We start from the raw sequence: 22,110 nt of genomic DNA, 5'->3' as shown, positions 1-22,110 counted from the left end.
GCTGCACTGTAAGGCCAGTTTGTCAGAAGCACGGAGGGATCAGCAAACCTTTCCAGGTTCTCCCGGCTCTGCCTCCGCCTGCCTTCACCTGCCTGCCAGGTGTCAATCTTAATCACTCAAAAGGCTGTTTCTTAAAGGGCTTTCGGCGGAATTGGGACTATAGATGCCTGGGTCTCCCTTGCTGTTCAGATTTTAGGAAAAGTCATGGGTGTTTTTCCCTGTCCCAGAGTGTCCCAGAATATTTCCCTGCCCTCATCTGGGCAGAGACCTTCCTGTGCAGTCCAGTGGGATCACTGGGATACCGGGAGTTTCTATCCGCTCTCCCTTTGGGGGGAGGCATAGGTCAGGTTCCCGGGATAGTGGGGTGGACGGCCCCACCTCCAGTCCATTCACTGATGCTGCCTGAGACTGTTCAAACCCGTTGGCTTGGCCTCTCTTGCTGTCTCCTCTGCAAAGGCCGAGATACAGGGTGTGGCAGGCCGGGCTCCTGAGGGTGGGGTGGGCTGATTCGCCTGGCTTGGGTTTTTTCCTTTTCCTGAGCTGTGGCTTCCTGGAGGGACTAGCTAGTGCTTCTGAGGAAAAATGGCCGTTTCAGTTTGGGGGAGTATTCCCGAATGCAGGACTCCGGCTGCTGCTTCTCCCCCAATGCTTCCCACCCAGCCTCTCCTTAGGCGCCTGGAGTCCACACTGCCTCCCTCCACTGAAACCCCTGGTGAGTAGCTGCAAACAAAACTCCTGTGCTCTAGGTTTAAAAACAACAAAACACAAAACAAAACTGAGGCTTTATCCATGGTCTACCAGCTCTGGTCTCCACAGCAGCCAGAAGCCCTGCCGCCTTTCACGGCTGGATGTGTCGTGGGCACTGGTCCCAGTCCTGTGCCCCCGCCTGTGGAGCCCAGCCTGGGTTCCGGGCCTTGGTCTTTACAGGAAAATATCCCTCGGGTCGCTGAGAGATCCCTCTTCACTCTCCATCTGCCACCCATGGAAGCTGGGTCAGGCCCTCTCAGGACCTCACGCTTCCTACTGGTCTCCAGGGGTTTCGGTCCTTCCTTGATCTGTCTCCTCCTCAGCTGGACCTCAGTTTGTAATTCTGGGTGAATGTCCCCCAATTTAGTTTTATTTCCAGTCCGGCCCTGGGAGGAGGTGCATGCAAGGTCTGCCTCTTCCACCATCATCTTCCCCATCACATTTTCTTAAAATATAACCCAAGTAACTTTAATAGCATGTTTAGCTGATATCCTTATAAGATGTAGGAATGTATAGGAACAACCAGCAGGATTTCTGGTTTTCTATTGTGCTTTTTTTTTTTTTTTTCCCCTGGGAACAAGAAAAATTCTCTAATATTTCCACTTTGGATATTGAAGCCCAAAGATATTAAGTCTCCTCTTAGTTAGCTTTGTGGTTAGAATTTGAGCTCATGAATCCTGATATCCAAGTGTCTTGACTATTAAAGACAGAATGGATATGGTGTGTAATTCTGCATAACCCTTCTCAGTGTGTTTTCATCGTCCTTTCTCTCAAATTAACATTCAACACTTATTTATTCATAGCAAAAAAACAAAAACAAAAACTAACTAACCTAAGATAGTATATCTATTCACTAATTTACTCCTTTGATACCTGTGGTAAATTTTTTGAGAAAAATGATTTTGCAAAAGGGGTGTGATAGAATTTAGAATGCATCCTGTAACTTCTGCAATGGGTCATAGTTGTTAATGACTGGTGTCTAAATCATGTGATGGCTATGGCTAGGCAACTGATTTTAATTATCATTAACTTTCAAGAAAAAAATTATATTTGTGAAAATTTGAACTTTTCTATAAAAATAGGCTAATTTTCCTCAATAATCAGATTTTATGAAGTCTCTACTTAATAAGCAACTGACAAAAGTATTAGTCTATTGTGGAGAAACTCAGCTTCATGCTAACATAAAAGGAAAATGGAAATTGCTATTGTGTTTTTTAGTTACTAATTTTCAATTAGACATTTCTATCAATCAGTTGTTTCATACAGCTATAGATTAAAATCTGATGCTTATCATATAGCTGCCAGTATTTGTGAATTGATTACAACTTGGAAAGATTTTGGAATGCCCTCCCTTCCCTCTGAGATTCAACAATCTGTTCATGCTTCTAGGTCTCTGGGTCTATTTTTGATCATCAGTTTATTTGGTTCATTATTTCCACATGAGTGAGATAATCTAATACTTATCTTTTTCTGACTAGCTTATTTCACTAAGCATAATATTCTCCAGGTCCATCCATGCTTTTGCAAATGGTAAGAGTTCTTTCTTTTTTATTGCTGTGTAGTATTCCGTTGTGTAAATTTACCATATGGTTTTTATCCACTCATCTGCTGATGGGCACTTAAGCTATTTCCAAATCTTAGCTATTATAAATTGCACTGCTATGAACATAGGAGTGCATATATTCTTTCTGATGAGTGTTTCAGGTTTCTTAGGATATATTCCTAGAAGTGGGATCACTGGAGTACCATTTTTAATTTCTTGAGGAAACTCCATACTCTTTTCCACAGTGGCTGCACCAGTCTGCATTCCCACCAACAGTGCACGAGGGTACCCTTTTCTCCACAACTTTGTCAACAGTTGTTGTTTGTTGATGACAGCCATTCTGACAGGTGTGAGGTGATGTCTCATTGTTGTTGTGATTTGCATCTCTCAGATGATTAGTGACTTTGAGCATTTTTTCATCTCCTGGCCATCTGTGTATCTACTTTAGAGAAGTGTCTATTTAGTTCCTTTGACCATTTTAAAATTGGGTTGTCTTCCTTTTGTTAAGTTATAGCTGTTCCCTATATATTTTGGAGATTAACCCCTTATCAGATGTATCATTGGCAAATATGTTCTCCCATGTAGTGGGCTCTCCTGTTATTTTGTTGATGGCTTCTTTTGCTGTGCAGCTTTTTATTTTCATATAGTCCCATTTGCTTATTTTCTTAGTTTCCATTGTCCTAGGAGATGTATCTGTAAACATAATGCTACAAGAGATGTCTGAGATTTTGGTGCCTATGACTTCTTCTAGGACTTTTATGGTTTCACATATTAAAGTCTTTTATCCATTTTCAGTTTATTCTTGTGTATGGTGTAAGTTGGTGGCCTACTTCATTTTTTTTCATGTACCTGTCCAAATTTCCCAACACCATTTATTGAAGAGACTGTCTCTGCTCCAATGTATGCTCTTGCCTCCTTTATCAAACATTCATTGAGCGAAGTGGCTTGGGTCAATTTCTGGGTTCTCTGTTCTGTTCTATTGGTCTATATGCCTGTTCTTGTGCCAATACCAGGCTATTTTGAGCACAGTGGCTTTGTAGTATAACTTGATATCTGGTATTATGATTCCTCCTGTCAGGGCCAGCCTGACAGGTTGAACCAGGCTGAGGTAGGGAGGTGGGATTTGATAAAAGAAAGAAAGATAGGACAGCGGGATCGGAAGGTCTACGAGTCAATCGAGAGACTGTAGCGTGTTTATTAACTCTGTAATGCCTTTTATACACAAAACACTGAATAGGAGGTCTGTGAAGAGGAATGTACTCTTTGTTCATCTTAATCTCTAAGGGAGAGATAGAGTAGAAGGACAAATTCTCGGTACAGTAAATCAGGCAGATTCTCAGTAAATAGTTACAGACTTCTTGGCAAGCCATGAAAGGGTTGCTCTCATTCTACTGATAACCGCCATCCAAACAAGTCTGGGAAAATTGTGTGGGTAAGGGTCCCAGCCTTGCTAGTCCCTTCAGGTGCAAGGACCGTGTCAGCTTACACCCTGTCTCCAACATCCTCCAACTTAGTTCTTTTTCAAGATTGCTGCAGCTATTCAGTGTCTTTTTTGGTTCCATACATTTTGAGTGTTTGTTCTAGGTCTGTGAAATATGCCATTGGTATTTTAATAGGGATTGCATTGAATCTGTAGGTTGCTTTGGGTAATATAGACATTTTAATGATGTTGATGCTACCAATCCATGAACATGTTATATTCTTCTACTCTTTTATATCTTCCTCTTTTTTTTTTTTTTAACATCATTAGGTTTATTCCTAAGTATCTTATTTTTTTTTTTTATTGCAATGGTAAATGGGATTTTTCTTTAGTTTCTCTTTCTGAGAGTTTACTGTTGGTGTATAAAAATGGTATGGATTTTTGGGTATAAATTTTTAATAGGAACTTTATCTGCAGAAAATATGCTAATATAAAACACAGTGCCTAATCATTAAGCCTAAGACTATTTCCTTCCAGCCTCTTCTATCCACCCACCTTGTCCCTTGCTCTAGCCACCCCGCACCCCACCCATCTCACTGCACACTTCTCTACACATGCGGTTCGAGCTATACACTCCAGGATTCTCCTTGCAGAGGTAAAACCCAGGCAAAATGCTGGCATTGTTAGAATTGAGTTCTTCCCTGATAGATTTTCTTCTACTTCACCCCTTATGTATGGCATAATCTTGACTACAATTTTGAATTTTTTAAGATACTTGCAGACATTCCTTTAGAGTTTAATATAGTATCAATGCACATATGTGTACTTCAGTGTAAATCATTCTGACCAAGAAAAGGCTTTCAATACTCTTAAGACAAGTAAATGAATCTTAGTATAAAATCATACTTTTTGGGGGGTACCTAAGAAAGAAAAAGGAAGGTGATTTGTTCAGTGAGCACCTTATTTCTCAAGCTCGATTTAAATGTTTATTTTTATTTAAACCAACTATCTAATATGGGTGGGCCTTTCTGTGAACAGCTAGTGAAATACCAACATGTAGGACACATTTCATGAATGTCCCTAAGTTGAACACAAATACCTACTGTAGGGACAAATTATTATGAGCTATAGATAGAAGCTACAGCAAAATTATTTCACTAATTCAATATTTTTGAAAAGTTTAAAAAAATGTATTTTATTGATTTTAGAGAGGAAGGGAGAGGGGAGAGAGATAGAAACATCAATAGTAAGAGAGACTCATTGATCAGCTGCCTCCTGCATGTTCCACACTGGGGATTGAGCATGAACCCCGGGCACGGGTCCTGACCAGAATCGAACCATGACCTCCTGGCTCATAGTCAATGCTCAACCACTGAGCCATGCTGGCCAGGCTCTAATTCAATATTTTATTTGATGTCAAAGAATCTTAACTTTGATTTGTATAAGTAAGAGTAATTTCATTAATTTTAGAAGAAATAGTTCTAAAAAATATCAGTTATGCTACTAGAATTAAATTGAAAAGGGAGTTAACTCTTGGATTAATTTATTGAAGCACTTATGTAATCTTTTTCATATCCACTTAGGTACAAAACTTTTATAAGAAAGAATAACATTTTATTGCATTATATAATTTTGTATTTTACAGTCATAATGCAAACCCATAAGCATAAATATACACAATAAACCAATTAGCAATGTAACTATTAAAAGATTTAAAACATAAAACTAGAATTAACAGGCAAAATACTTAATATGGCTTTTAATGGAAAGTAATTGTTTAGAAATGATTAGTTATTGCCTCATTCTAAGTCATTCCTTATCAAGTGAACATAAAATTATGATCTCCATTTAAAATGGTACTTTATCGAAGCCAACACTGTACACATTTTGTGACTTTTAGGATGCAATATGATTCCTTGACTTTCTTAAATATATACATATTTATATATACATATATAGGTATACAGTACACACAGTTTTGTTTTAATACTCCCTGAACATGTTGATTAAAACTATTACAATAATTCTATTATAAAACTACTTGGAAAGTTGGCATTACTTCTTGATATTTAAGTTCAATCTTACAGAAATGAAAAAAAGCAACAAAATATTGGTTATAAATACATTCTTTACAAAAAATTGAATAGTGGTCCTGCACTCATACTTCATATTATAGTGAAAATATTTTATTCATTTAAAGGTATTTACATCTTGTTGTCCTTGGTTTCTGTTTGAAATTTACAGAAGTTAAGAGTGAGAATATTGTAGGCAGGCCTATTTGTTAGATTTTTCTGTGTGTTCATTTTGTGTGTAAGTTCCAAATCTTGTTTTTTGAGTTGTTGTTTATTTCTATTTGCCTTGTATTACTGCTGCTGCTGCTTCTTTTGGTGTTCTGGGAACACTGGTAACTTGACTTCTAGGAACAGGAAGAAAAGATTTAACTCTTAAAACACCCAACTCAGTCTTTGATTTACTGTTGCTGCATTCGGTGGTTTGATGGCTGCTGAGAGGACTGACCTCCTGTCAGAGAAAAGAAACAAAAGAAATTTGTCACATTTGACACTGCTACCAACTTTTCTTACCAGTCAGACACTTTCTCCTCTCTCTCTCTCTGAGGGCCCAGGTAGGAGCTTCTCCTACACAAAGTTCTCATGAAAAAGGCAAAGACAATGGACAGAAGCTGGATGATTAACTTCCTACAGATTTTCATTAGGCCCTTTGTGCTGTCACAAACAAGATACAGGAGTCAGCGAGTCAAGTGCGAGAGTCTGGGAGCTCCTCACCAACAGGAGCTTCAGAGAAACCATCAACTGGGACCAACTATTGGTCGGCAGCCGTACCACTCACCTCCCTTTTCTGAGGGAGTCGCCTAACTTCTCTGCTTTCAGATCTGTGAACTGAAACCTGCCTACTACTCCATAATCAGCAAATGTTTTTTGAGCATTTCACTGTCAGATGAGCACCGGACTAGGTGCCTGGCACTCAGGCAGCGAACACAGAAGAGAAATGTCCTTGCCCTAATGGAGGGGACATCGTGATTTCCGCGTCTGGCAGCAATCCCACGACTCGGTGCCTCCAGACCTCCCAGGCTTGCTCTCGTCTTTCCAGTGTTGGTTGCAGAACTCTCATGGGTATGAGCCCTGGTCCACATCTCTCTCTTTGCCCAGGAGGGAACGGAGAGCTGGACAGGTAAGATCACCTGCCCACAGCCACAGAGGGATGGCGCTGGGACAAGGCCGCCGGCGCCTAACTTCACCCAAGGTGTCTGCCCTCCAGTGTGCGAAGTCCTGCCAACCAGCCAACGTGAAGGGAGTCGCTAAGTGAGCCGCTCCAAAGGCTCTGAAGCAGGGGACCCTGATTTCTTTCCCCGTTTTTAAGTTTAAAAGCAATAACTCAACCAAACAGCAAGGTTATCTTGAAAAGATTTAACAGGTAAAATACTTAATGGGAAGTAACAATTGGGCATGAGCTGGGAGTTGGATTCTCCTGCGTGTCTTCTGAAATCTGTAAAATGTGACTTAGTTGTGGGCCTAGTAAGGCTCATCCCAATTTGTAAGTTGGTCTAAAATACCAGCAAATTCAGCACACAGAATATTCAGAAGACAGGGCACGTTATAATACGGACAGCGGTTGGTTGGTATACATAACCCGTGAGGAAGAGAGGCGGGTGTAACTATAAATAATTTTGCTACAATCTTTGACCTCCCTCTGGAAGTCCAGAGGTAGTGCCAGGGCCCAGGGAGAGGGCAGGCACACAGTGTATCCTTGTCTGCCTCTTCATCTGCATCATGAGGTGGGGGTGGGGATGGGAGGGGGGTAAGGGTGGGCGTGCATCTTTATGGTCTGAGGCAGGAAATGCCCCCGTGAAATGAAGTACCAAGAAGCACCCACAACAACTAGAAATGTGGTTTGGGTGTTGAAGCCGGGCATAGGAATGTGGGTCTGCGTCAGTCATCGGAGGTGTGAGGACAGAACAGGAGGATGTGTGATGAGAGCGTGGAGAACCACTGGGTTAGTGAGGCTAATGAATCCATTCAAGCTGAGCGTGTAGGACCAGAACCCAGAGCCATGTTCCTACCACTCTGGCAGCCGAGCACAGGTTTCGAGGTGTTTTCCCCAAAGCTAAGAAGAACCAGAGCCCCGGACTAGGAAAAGTGAAGGGTGTTTAATGCTTCCTGCACTAAAACCCAAGAGTTCTCTGTGTGAAACACATAAAGTTACTGTCAATACTGTGCTCACTAGAAAGGCACTGTCCATAAAGAGCCTTAACGAAATGTTGTTAAATCAGAACCATTCATTCATTCAATACTGAGCATCTCCTGAAAGCAAAAAGGACGCTAAAATCGCTGCTTTCTAGAGGGGAAAGTTGGGGCAGGAAGTAAAGGAAAATACTGTAGGGCAAAGGGCATTGGCGATGGTGCTTCAAGGATGTATAGGGCTGTGACAGGTGAAGAGGAGGGAGAGAGAGTGCCCTGGGTAGAAGGGTAAGCAGACATGGAGAAGTGTAGCTGTGGGAAGAGTAAATTACAGGTAGAAGTAAGTCATGAAGGTATAGCAACCTTTCTAAAGATGCATTTGGGAGGAAAGGAGTGGGGTGGGAAATAAGGATAACAGATCAGAGCTATGCTTTACAGCCATGGATCTAACCAAGCCCCAGCTGCACGTAAGAGTCACCAGGGAGCTTGAAAAAACCCAGGTCCAGGTTGTACCTCGGATCAATTACATCAGAACCTTTAGGGAACCTGGTGGACACTGGGGATTAAAAGCATAGCAAGTGGATTTCCTCAGGTAGCCACTGTAAGAACTTTTGCTTTAGGGGGATTTATTTGCATTTTCAGGAGAAGAAAGTATTTGTTAATATATGCTCGTTCTATTGATTTAAATGTCTGTATGTAAGAAAAAATTGAGAAGAGTGGCCAACATGCCACACACTTAACGAAGCCCACCGTGCTCTCTTTGTGGGAGCAGTAATGAGTTACATTACAGCAGATGAGGAAGAGGGTGATTCACTCACTCATGTCTTTCAGTGTATAATGGTGGCCACACAGTAGAAATGATTGCAAGGAAGCCAGAGAGCTCTTCTAAAGGGAATTGCTTCCTGATAACAGAAGAAACTGGGCCTCTAACCAAGAAATGCCAGCTGAGGATACAAAGGGAGTGAGCCTGCCAAGCTGTCAGAGGAGTGCCGAGTGCTACTCTGCCCTCTGCTGTCAGGTTCTGAGAAACACATCTTCCAGCCATTGGGGAAGTCCCTCCAAATGTGGTCTGTGGGTCGCTGCCCTAATGCCCACATCAAGTCACATTTAAACAACCACATGGTTCTTTTCCTTTTTTTTTTTTTTTTTTATGAGTCCAGAGAGTATAAAAGGATACTCTTCAAAACATATCCCTTTTCAAACAAAGCTGTCCTGAGCTGCCCAGAACTTATCCCACTTGCAGTACTATTTTTTATGGATAGTACCTTATTACAGCAACTGAACAGGGTCATGTGACAGAGAGGTAGAGGTACAAAACTGGGTCTCCATTCGACATGTAAACAAAGGCAGCCGGTCACTACCAGTCGACATGTTTATATGGAAAGTGACTTGGCCTGTGGAGAAACGGTGACTCCTTGCTCCTCTTCCTAGCCCTGCATGGCTCCTTCCCCTGGCTATTGCACAAGGAACCCTAAAGAGGGGGCCTGGGACACCCAGAAATGTGCTCTCAGCCAAGGCTCAGGGTCAGCTCCCGAACAAAAGACTTTCTAGCCGGAATTCTCAGCAGTGCCTCCGGCCACCTCCTCAGGCCATCCTCCCTTACGTGCTCTCCAAATCAAGCTTTGGCTGTGCTTCCAAACTGTTTCCAATTGAAGACAAAGAAAAAAGCAGACAGATGATGAGGTGAGCCAGGAAGGACGTGTTTGTCTTTATAGGTCATCATGTTATGCATTTTTATGTGGGACTCAGCCTTGCCAATACCTCCTGGCCCCCACCTCTTCCCCCAACGCACACAGCTCACACAGTTGCACAGATAACTCATCAGGACCGAAGCCTAGTGAAGCAGTGAGAGAACAGGGGCCCAGGCTGCCAGGTGATCAGATAAGGATTCATAATGCAATAGTCTCACCGCCCTCACTTTATAATCCCGCTCTCTGCACTCCCCGACAGGCCTTTGGAAGCCACAGGGGAGTGGATGAGAACCGGGTGTGAGCCACATATTACTAAATGCCTCTGCAAGACCTGCACCCTCACAAAACAGCTACTGGCTAAGCAATAGTTTTATTGTTTCTGTTCACCCAGGAGTACCATGCTGGGCCGCCTCTTGGAATTTATTAACCGATTGTGCAAGTTATTTAGAGAGCTTAATGATGAAGTCTTTGGAATCCTGGCTCTTCTATGTCACATTCTGGCTTGTTTTTAAAGGAAAGTCTCTCAATGAAACATAACGCATGTTCGGGCAAGTTAAGAAACTAAGCTAAAAATAAGATGTTGTTTTCTTTTTAAAAATATATTTTTATTGATTTTTTACAGAGAGGAAGGGAGAGGGATAGAGAGCTAGAAACATCGATGAGAGAGAAACATCGACCAGCTGCCTCCTGCACACCCCCTACCGGGGATGTGCCCACAACCAATGTACATGCCCTTGACCGGAATCGAACCTGGGACCTTTCAGTCTGCAGGCCGACGCTCTATCCACTGAGCCAAACCGGTTTTGGCAAAAATAAGATGTTTTAAACATATAAAATATCTTTATATTAATCGCTCAGCCCTTTGCTGTAATTAACTTCAAAATTCCAAAATCATAAAAGTTCTCAAATGAAAAGAAAAACAATACATTTTAAAATGAAGCAACCCATACACAAATGAAAACAAATGAAGACCTTCTCAAAAGACACCCCACATTTTGGAATATAATTTTAGGTATCAGACAGAAGTTAACAAAAAGTACTGCTGCTCTGGCCAGTGTGGCTCAGTTGGTTGGCATGTCCTCCCATACACCGAAAGGTCAGGGGTTCGATTTCCAGTCTGGGCAAATGTGGGAGGCAACCGATCAATGTTTCACTCTCGCATCGATGTTAAAGTGTCTCTCTCTCTCCTCCCATTTCTCTCTCTCTGAAATCAATAATAACAAAAGCATGTGCCCTAGTCCAGTGGTCGTCAAACTGCGGCTTGCGAGCCACATGTGGCTCGCGAGCCGCGGTTTGACGCTCTGTTGACTAATGAGGTTGCCGACCACTGCCCTAGTCGGTTTGGCTCAGTGGATAGAGTGTCGGCCTGTGGACCAAAGGGTCCCAGGTTGGATTCCAGTCAAGGGCAGATTGCAGATTCCAGGGATGATTTAAGGAGACTTGATAGTCCAGGAAACAATCTTACAAGGACAAGGGTATCTGGGTTGCAGGCTCCTCCCTTGCCCAGGCCCTGGTCAGGGCTTGTGCAGGAGGCAACCAATTAATGTGCTTCTCTCACATCGATGTTTCTCTCTGTCTTTCCCTCTCTCTTCCACTCTTCCTAAAAAAAAATGAATGGAAAAATATCTTCGGGTGAGGATTAATAAAAAACCAGCCAAACAAAAAAGCATGTTCTCAGGTGAGGATTAAAAGTAATGCTTCTCTAGTCATTCTTTCAAGTTATTATCTAAACAGTAAGCTTTAACAACTTTGCTTAACTAATTAACATATTGACCTCTATCCTATTTCTCACTTCATAGCTCTGGTTTAAAAATAACTTTGTGATTTACATCCAAAGAAGGTTTGTGAAGTCAGTTCCAAAGCTATCCATGTTTGTCTGATTTTGGGGGCAAATGAACACTTACCTTTTGTGACACTGGCATTCTTAGATTATTAACAGTTGGTGAAAATGTAGGGTTGTTTCCTGGACTATCAAATCTCCTTAAATCATCCCTGGAATCTGCAATCTGGAAAACATACTATTAATCAAGCCGTGTGTTCACAGTTATCCTGTAACACTCAAGGCACAATTTAAAGCCACTGGAAAAGCAGCAGAAGAAGTGTTATCTCTCTCTCCTTTCAGCTCCGGACGGGAGCTCTACAGAACATACCCTCACGTCCTTGCTGTTCACATGGCAGACATGAAGCCTTCATGTGAGTTCACAGCAAGTGCATGAGAAACATTCCCTAAGGGAGGAGCGCCTACTTAAAAAGTACAAAAATGACCAAATGAGCCCTGAAGAAAAATAAAATCACTTGGCGAAAACCCGGAAGGATATAAAAACTGCAAAATTTTCATCGTTACCTTATTTTTCCAGGGCATAAGTATTTCAGTTCATTTTCAGCAAAGTTAAATAAGAGAGTCAATTCTACTTTTGGCCTAGAGATTACAACTCATGAAATATAATAGTTGGGTCTTTATAACGTTGTAATTAACTGGTAATAAATGCACAGAAAGGAACAAGGGAAGGCCAGGTTTTATAGGCATGACACTTGTGCCGCTTTGCCAGGAAGCTGCAGTTTAACACACGCCCGGGAAAGTCTGGGTGACTTAGGGAAGTACTTGCTTGTTAGTCACACCTGGGAACAGGTCATAGGCCTGAGAAGATTGAAGATATTTAATCTAAACAAAGGAGTTTGCCCTCTTGCTCTTTGTTTGTAAGCTTTTCCTTGCTTGTGCTCGACTCCTGGCTTGTGGGACTCTCACGCTCCTGCACTCGCCCACGTGGCTCACGGCCATGAGGACCCCGTACAATGGACTAATGGACGGCAACCAGCCTATTGCTCAATAGACCCAGCTCCACCACGGAGCGGAAACTCTGGGCGCTGGCTTTGCTCCTAGCTCTACTGAATCCCCAGCTGCATATTTTCTAGGACTAGGTTAAGGAAATGGGACTTTGGAAAAGATGGAACTCTACACAAATAAGGAGCACTCGTCCTCCTGTGTGTGTCCCAAAGTTCTTTTTCTTGAGATGATAAGGGTCCTATTCCTGCTAGCAACAGAGAAAGGCCATCCACACATTTCTCTAACAATAGGGCACACCATTTATTGGGCTACAGTGAGGAGCTATTTGCAAACTGCCCAACAATTAACCAAATCATTCTTTACCTCAAAATTTGTAAGCTGCAATAATCAACAATTCTCTAAGAGCAGTAAGAAAATAATATCACTGTAAACATTTAACATCTGAAAGTAAATGTCATATTATGTTTCTGTAAATCTAGCATTAAAAAAAAATCAGTGGGAGATGATATATGTAAATAGTGGTTCTGACAAAGGTTTAATCTCCAAAATATAAAAAGAACTCATAAAACTCAATACCAAACAAACTACCCAATCAAAAGTAGGCAGAGGACCTGAAAATACACCTCTCCCAGGAGACAAACAGCCAATAGACATATGAAGAGATGTTCTACCTCACTGGCAATTAGGGAAATGCAAGTCAAAACTACAACTAGATAGCCCAGCTGGCGTGCCTCAGTGGTTGAGCATCAACCTATGAACCAGGAGGTCACGTTTTCTCAGTAAGGGCACATGCCCAGGTTGTAGGCTTGATCCCCAATAGGGGGTGTGCAGGAGGCAGCTGATCAATAATTCTTTCTCATCATTGATGTTTCTATCTCTCTCCCTCTCTTTTCCTCTTGAAATCAATAAAAATATATTTTTAAAAAACTACAATGAGATACCACCTCACACCTGTTAGAATGGCCATTATCAACAAGACAAGCAATAACAAGTGTTGGAGAGGTTGTGGAAAAAAGGGAACCCTCATTCACTGCTGGTGGGAATGTAGACTAGTACAACCACTGTGGAAAGCAGTCTGGTGATTCCTCAAAAAATTAAGAATAGAGCTACCATATGACCCAGCAATCCTTTCCTAGGTATATAACCAAAGAACTTGAAATCATGTATTCGCAAAGATATATGCACCCCTATGTTCACGGCAGCATTATTCACAGTGGCCAAGATATGGAGACAACCAAAGTGTCCCATGCTAGAGGACTGGGTAAAGAAGATGTGGTCCATACACACAATGGAATACTACTCAGCCATAAGAAAGGATGAAATAGCGCCATTTGCAACAACATGGATGGACCTTGAGAACATTATGCTAAGTGAAGTAAGTCAGTCAGAAAAAGCTAAGAACCATGTGATTTCACTCATATGTGGCATGTGAAACTGAAACTCCTGAACAAGAACAGCAGTGTGGTGGGTGACAGAGGGAAAGGGATAGGGGCTCCTAATATAAGGAGACAGGAGAAGATTTGACTTTGGGGGGACATATCTAATACTTTCAACAATAAAAAATTTAAAAAATCCAATACGTTTCTGAGGATTGGAGCAATGAAAAAATTAGAAATCAAATGGAAACTGGAGGAAAATGGAGCAATAGGCCTAAAATTCCAAATGAAAATTATTTCCAACCCACAAACATATATATCCTGATAACATAAACTAAGAGTGAAATCATTAAAAAAAGACATGTCTGGTCTCAAAAAACAATGTACCTCCAAAATTTTTATCTTCAATGATAGAAACAACAGATAGTATCTAAAATGGGTAAATGAAGGAACAGCAAGCATATGCATTTTATTCAGAAACAGAAATAAATTCCAGGGGGAATAAAACACTATTAATTTAGAAATGTTTTGGTTTTTGGGATAAAACTCAGCGTTTGTTCTTTGGGGTAAAACTCAGGTGAGGAAGGTGGGACAGCGGACAGTTCAGTCATCTAAAGTCTGTTTAAAATGTAAAAATACAGAATTTTACCATATCTTTATGTCAGTTTGATAAAAATGAAGCTAATAATATTTCTAATCTTTTCAACAAATTGCTTTAAAATTATATTAATAGTATAATAGTTGCACAACTAAAATGAGTGTGTATTGTTTGCTCTGAGTTAATCTGGAAGGGGAACTTACTTTTGTTTTGACGAGAAGCACTCCTGTTACAATTCAGCTGTGATCTAGCCGTATTTTTGATACCTGCAAGGTAAAATGTAATAATTTCAATGGCATGAATACTTGTCCCTGTGCATCTTGAACTCTGTATTTGGAAGAAACAGACCATGGTCTATGCTGCACTTCTATACTGTTTTTTTAACTGAATCCATCTCCTGAGGGGTTTTCCTTAAGGCAGAGTCTGCAGATGTAGCTTCCTGCACAGCCACTGGGGGAAGGTTCCCTAAATTAAGTCTAACTAACACCACCTGAGGCTCAATTCAGGATCCTGAATTTTGCTTTTATCAATGGTCCTTCTCACTAGTTAAGTCCCTCCCTCTCTACCTTTGCCTTCCAGTACTGACCAGGCAGATCAAGTGCGGTTTCTGATGTGTGGGCCCCCATAATGCATCACAGTGGGTGTGGCATGAGTAGTATACTTGTAGAAACTTAACTTTAACTGCTATGCATTATACAGCGAAGAAAATATGAACAGTGTACAAAAAGATATAAAATAGAAAATATCTGATTGCACTGCTTGCAGTAAATATATTGATAGTATCAGTTATATATACACACAAATGCATAGGTTTGTGTATATTAGTAATGATGTAAAATATATTTCTTACTGTGGGTTATGGTCAAAAAGTTTGCGAAAATACTGTTAAAAACTACTTCAGACTCCAAAAAAAGTCTGTTTTTATAATATACTAAATTTTGTAAGTTTTATAGTTGCTTCTGATGGAATTAAAAAATATATGAATATTGCTAATACTAGGTGTATCAGTTAATAATGCGGATTTTGTAATCAAAGAAAACACGATAATTTCAAGAGAAACATCAAAAGTGCTTTATTCAAAGTAATGTCCATCGCTAGCTACACATTTCCCCCATCTTTCAGGTAATTTGTGGATACCGTCCCAATAGAACTTTTCTTGTTTTGAGGCAAACCATTGAGAGACCCAATTTTCCACTTCGTTGTATGTTTTGAAGTGCTGCTCAGAAAGTGCATGTGCCATCGATCGGAACAAGTGGTAATCTGAAGGAGCAAGGTCTGGTGAATACAGCAGGTGGGTTAATACTTCCCAGGCAAGATCTTTTAACGTGTCTTTAACTGGTTTTGAAGTGGGTGATGGTGCGTCATCATGAAGCAAAATTACTTTGCCTTGTCTTCTGGCACAGTCTGGTTGTTTCATGATCAAAGCGTGGTTCAAATTGATTATTTGTTGTTGGTAGCGATCAGTATTAACGGTTTCACCTGGTTTTAGAAGTTCATAATACACCACACCTTCCTGATCCCACCAAACACAGAGCATTGTCTTCTTTCCGAAGGGATTTGGCCTTGCAGTCGATGTTGATGGTTGACCTGGATCAACCCATGATTTTGTGAGTTTTAGATTCTCAAAATAAATCCACTTTTCATCGCCAGTCACAATTCGATGCAAAAAAGACTTTCTTTCATGCTGTTGAAGCAACATTTTACTGATGACTTTTCGGTTTTCCATTTGTCTTTTGTTCAGTTGATGTGGCACCCATTTTCCTTCCTTTAAAATTTTCCCCATTGCTTGGAAATGATCAGAAATTGTTTGCTGAGCAACGTTTAATCTTTCTGCAAGTTGTTTTTGAGTTTGACACGCATCTTCATCCAATAATGCTTGTAATTGTTGGTCTTCAAACTTTTTCGGTTGACCTGGATGTTGTCTTTCAGTCAAAATCATTACTTTTACAGTGTTTAAACCAGCGTTCACAAGTATCTTGAGATGGAGCATGTTCACTATAAGCTTCCCAAAGTATTCAGCAGCACTTTTCTTCAAAATAAAGCAATGAATTAAAACTTTCCGCAAATGCTCTTTTTTTGGGCACAAAATTTGAAATTTTTAAGTGTAAAAATACCTATGATGTTAACACCTTCAGAAAATTTGACATATGAAGTTTTGAAGCTTATTGTCAATACAACAAAATAGCATACATATTAAATCGCATATATATCAACATATATGTAACTCCATCTATTGAAAAAAATCCGCATTATTAACCAGTACACCTAGTATACATTATCTCTAAAGCAGTGGTCGCCAACTGGTGGTCCACAGGCCTCTGGTGGTCTGTGAGGTCTGAAAGGTTGGCAATTGCTGCTCTAAAGAATAATTTTGAAAAGTAAATTGAATATATCCTCATTAAAAGCAAATAATCAGACATAATCTCTGTACTAGTTTTTTTACTCATACTTTTGTCATTGTCAGAAAGCACTGACTAGTGCCTTTCTCTAATGACCGAAAGTGCCCAGATCTGGGCCCTGCAATCCATTAGCCTATGACCTGACATCATGCTTTTCTGTGTGAGGTCAGGAAAGAAAGAGGCGTCTCTACTAAACTTTATGACCTTCCATGGTGATCTGGGTGGAATGCAGAGTGGTTCCGATTTTGATTTTTTTAAAAAATATATATTTTATTGATTTTTTACAGAGAGGAAGGGAGAGGGATAGAGTTAGAAACATCGATGAGAGAGAAATATTAATCAGCTGCCTCCTGCACACCTCCTACTGGGGATGTGCTCGCAACCAAGGTACATGCCCTTGACCGGAATCGAACCTGGGACCTTTCAGTCTGCAGGCCGACGCTCTATCCACTGATCCAAACCGGTTAGGGCTGATATTGATTTTTTTCAAAACAATTATGTAAAAAACCCCACCCCAAATCAACCCTAAATCAAGTGCAATTATTGGAAAACAAATTTCCGTTATAAAAAAATACAATAAACAGAAAAATATGTCAATCTTTGGTTCATTATTCTAATCATGTGTGGTTAAAATTCAAGGCCCTTGAATTTCACTCTGTAAAATTAGTTTTTAAAAAATCTTTATTGTTGAGCATATTACAGATGTCCCTTCTGCCCCCCAGGTTGCAGGCTCGATCCCCAGTAGGGGGTGTGCAGGAGGAAGCCAATCAATGATTCCCTCTCATCACTGATGTTTCTCTCTCCTCTCTGAAATCAATAAAAAAGTATGTTTAAAAAAGAAATCTGGTTGGGTGTTTATTTATCTGGGTGCTTATGGATTATTACATGTGCCACAGGATTAGATTGTCAGAAAATAGCATTGCGCTGGCAAGAAACAAAAACATGGATACAGAACTCTGTCTCCAGGAGAGGGGATTTTGAACAGGTAGCCAAGGGTTTCTGAACCTCCTTGTTGTTATCTGTAAATGGAGGTGATAATCCTCATCTTAGAACTCTTTTTTATGCTATACTGGGACAAACAAGTAAAAGGTATAATTCTTGCTGCAGAAAGTTACTTGGGGAATCTCTGTGGTATATTGGGGGACTGGAATCTAATGAGTTTATTCCCTGACTTAAACATTCTTTGGGAAGTAACAAGATCTCGGGATCAGAATGTATCCTATTATCAATGCATAAAACAAAAAAGTGTAAGTAAAAGTCTCATTTTATTCAGTGACTTTCTATCCAATCACTTTTTTTTTCATTGTCTAAAGCTTTACATAAGTCTCCTTTTTCCCCAATTGACCGCCCCCCCTCCAGCCATTCCCATCCCGGGCAAGCCCCCACTGCCCCAGTGTCTGTGTCCATTGGTTATGCTAATATCCATGCATACAAGTCCTTTCATTGCTCTCTAATCCCTATCCAATCACCTTTTAAAAAAATCACAATTTACTAACACACAATTGGGATAATAAAACTCCAGCATGCATTACTATGGTTAAAACCATATTAATTTTTTTTTCTTAAAAATCAACAAAATATAAGCTAAACTATGAAAATATATTAATGAACAAAACGTTTTAAATTTTAGGCAGCATATTCTCCTATTTAGCAACCCTGTTACCATATAGTTGGCATATAATGACACCAAACAGAATAGTTGCAGGTGGCTCGTCAAGACCTAAACTTAATTACATGTGTCAGAAACCCACCATGCCTATGAGGTTAGAACATCTTTTCATTCTTTTTCAAATATGGATTTTCTTTAGGGAGGACATTTATAATTTGTATAATAACTTATTATCAAAACCAAAATAGGAGGTCTAACAGCAGAGATAAATGTGTTATCTCTTCTTTGTTAGATGAAAACTTAGGTATTTCTCTTTATATATCACATCCCATTATATACAGTCTGTTTAATGATTTATTAGAATGTAAACTCAATGAGGGCAGGGATTGTTGCTATGTTTTGTATTCTATTTCCATTGCCTAGAATAGAACCAGGCAAATGGTACACATTATAATGGTACACATTCTTTTTATATGAAAAAGAAATACGTAAATCAATCCTATATAATAAAGAGGTAATATGCTAATTGACCATCACACCCTCACAAAGATGGTGGCACTCACAGCCAATAAAGAGGGAATATGCTAATTGATTGCCATGCCCTCAAAGATGGCAGCATCCACAGCCACAAGATGGCGGCGCCTAGTTCTGCCCGCAGGCAGGTCCGGCCACTCCATGTGCCGGCCTCCAAACTCCCCCAGTCCTCTAGCCTCCCAGCCGCCCAGGGCCACCCGAGGCTCAGGTAACCAGGGCCAGCTGAGGCTTGCACTGCCGGCAGTGGCAGCAGCAGAGGTGTGATGGGGGCGTCGCCTTCCCCTGATCGCTGGGTCGCCTCCCGCCCCTGAGGGCTCCTGGACTGTGAGAGGGGGCAGGCTGGGCTGAGGGACCCCCCTCCAGTGCATGAATTTTCATGCATCAAGCCTCTAGTTCACATATAAAGGTCTTATCTGGTATCAAATATGTCTGCATGCATACTTTTAAAAAGTTAAGGTTGGCTTAGGGGTGACACGTAAAAGGAGAGAAATATGCCAAAGTGCAATTATTACATTACAAAAATTTAAATGTGGACACCACAAACATCAAGTAATTTTAAAAAGATCATTAACACAGTAAAGATAAATTTAATATCAGAATTCTAGTATGAAAAATTATTTTCAGGTAAGGGGCTCCAAAATATTTTTGAAAATGTACCTACTACATACTTTTTTATTCTATGAAAATGTGCTTTGAGATACTCAGAATTTTGTTGAATGCACGGTGAAAAAAAAGAATAAAAACACATTTACATTCAGAAACTAGACCCCAGTGCCCTGGTACCTCTAGACAGCATGCCCACCCCTCTTACCTTTCTCACTCAGGACTGGCTTCCTCCAGGTGGGTGCAGAGAAACGGCCAGACTTCTTGTGAGGACCGGTGCTCACCTGTCTCCAGGCACCACTCTCTCCGTTTTTCTTGCTACAACTGTTGTAACTTGAAACTAGGAACAAAGGGAAACTTCCTCCTTTGAAATCAACTGCATATTGGTGTAGCTCTGAAACAACACAAATCATGTTTTGCCAAAAGGAAGGTAGTGATAATGCAGTTTCATAGAGTCAAGCAAAATTCTCAAAGAAAGAGACTCTTCGAAATCATGGGCCTGCTTAATACCCAATCAGGAATTTTGTGAACCAGCACACTTTACTTGGAGGTCTACAATTTAAACATGAGCCAGTAATCTCCAGACAGAGAGACAGTTCTGGGGCAAAGGTGTGAAATGTTTATTAATGCTGAGATAATTTCTCCATTTACAAGGAGGGAAAACAGAGCTCCCTAGTAACAAAGTAAACAAGTTTTACCTAAGAGTGTGAATTTCCTCTCCTCCCAGCAGGAACCCACATACCTGCTCTCTGGAGGGGACAGCCACACAGCACAGCTTTATTGAGCAAGATGCTGAGAGCAGCTTTCACCCCAGTGTGCTGTCCTTGGCTAAGGTGCTGCTTAGCAGTTGTTTGCACAAGGCCAGGCTGTCTTTTCACAGAGGCTCTTGACAATATTGCTTCCTGAACTCTGGGTGCAGTGACAGCATTCCACAGCTTAGACATCCACCTTGCAAGAGAGGGGTTGACCCCTAGTTAGGACCAGGCCTTGCAGGAATTATACACAACTCTACAAAGGACAGTTTGAAGGCCATCAAAAAAACCTAAGTATCTACTGTATAAAGATATGCTTCATTTCCCAGGTAAGTTCTGGGACAACTGTAATGATCTAACTCCGACATAGTTTGACTTTGCCTCATAAATACAATGTATTTCAAATGAAACTGACTGTTTACATGTCCCTCTCCTTTTAACTTTATAAGATCCTTGTCATCAGGAATCGATGCCAAGTGTGCACTGGATGAATGCATGAATAAAATACATGGAAAGAGATTTGACTGTAGATTGGGTAAAAACACAATGCAATATACAGATGATGTATCATAGAACTATACACTTGAAAACGATATAATTTTATTAACCAATGTCACCCCAATAAATTAAAACATTTTTAAAAAAAGAAAATAATACATGGAAAGGTAAATTTATAGACAGAAGAAGTCTGGGAAAAATATGCCTGAAGGTCTGTGTTTAAATGCTAAAACTTATTTGCTTTATTTCCTTAATAAGACACACATTTTTATATTTTAATATTTCTGAAACTGGGATCCACCTAATAATCACTGGCAAATTATATCTGCCTGTCCCAAGGCCAGGGCTCAGTCTCTGCGTTCGGGTGGGCTTGGTCCTGCAGAAAGGGGACGGGTCAACCAGCCTCAGGCGGACCTTTGCATTAATGACTGTAGCAGTGGAACAAGTTTGGAGTAACTAATACCAATTAACATTCCTTCAAAAAAAAGATTATATTTTGTTGTAGCCTTAATTGATTAAGGTTATAGAGCCAAAACCACATCTCCCAGAAGAGGAAAATTTTCAAAGCCTTTTAAGACTGTTAAAACTTACCCAAGTATGAAGCATCTGTCTATCATAAGCTTCTCTGTTACTGCTTGATGATATGTAATTCAAGGAAAAAAAACCAACAATACAGAATATAGAAAAAAATCTGGTATTCAACCACATGAGTCACTTACATAGTTACTTCTAAAAGTGCTAAAGGGGTAAAGATAAGCTTTTTTTGTTTGTTTTAATGAGCAGTTCTTTCATATGGCTGTTGGGAGACATTTCTCCACGACATACCTTCACATTGTATGTGAGCTTTGTTCTGGACTCTCTTTCCAAGGATGTCAGTAGAGCACGCTGCCTTGGAAGACAGAGCCAGTGTCTCCCGGAGCAGTGGGTAGATGTGTGTCCTGGCCGGGATAATAAAAGGAATGCATCCTTCCAGGGCAAAGGATGGGCCGGTCTGACAGCACCCCTTTTAGAAGCCTGGGGATTCCCAAGCTGGGAGCTCTGCATCTGTGACTCCTGCAAAGCCAGAATCCACCTGGGTCACTGTGCATCGCCCAGGGGGACTGGAGGAGCTAGGGAAACCAGTGAAATATGAAGCCCAGGCTGGGCTGTGTTGTGAGGAATGAAGTCTTTGGCCTCTGACCCCAAACCCTGAACCTGTGGCAGAATAACTTGTTAGCTTGCAAACAGGGTACGAATCTCAGAGCCTCGACAGTTCTGATAGGAAAGGTCAAAGTCGGCTCCCTAAGAATCTCAAGACTCTGGATGTGAAAGGCTTAAATGTAATTGTAATATTGGTGAAAAAGGGCAGGCATAATTAGA

General features: G+C 40.8%; 1 protein-coding gene across 1 annotated transcript in view; it reads right to left on the bottom strand.

Moving 5' to 3' along the window:
* Nucleotides 1-5,840: 5,840 nt before the first annotated feature.
* Nucleotides 5,841-22,110, bottom strand: part of CTTNBP2 (cortactin binding protein 2) — a 179,999-nt gene continuing 163,729 nt past the window's right edge. Inside the window, 8 exon segments of the mRNA XM_054726058.1 lie at nt 5,841-6,017; nt 6,019-6,116; nt 6,119-6,230; nt 11,502-11,615; nt 12,344-12,414; nt 14,560-14,622; nt 19,710-19,895; nt 20,244-20,449. Of these exon segments, the coding sequence (XP_054582033.1) occupies nt 5,985-6,017; nt 6,019-6,116; nt 6,119-6,230; nt 11,502-11,615; nt 12,344-12,414; nt 14,560-14,622; nt 19,710-19,895; nt 20,244-20,449 (883 nt within the window). The 3' untranslated portion in view covers nt 5,841-5,984.

Source organism: Eptesicus fuscus, chromosome 14 (genome assembly GCF_027574615.1).
Source record: "Eptesicus fuscus isolate TK198812 chromosome 14, DD_ASM_mEF_20220401, whole genome shotgun sequence".
NCBI lineage: Eukaryota > Metazoa > Chordata > Mammalia > Chiroptera > Vespertilionidae > Eptesicus > Eptesicus fuscus.
This window is presented reverse-complemented; position numbering and strand designations above follow the sequence as displayed.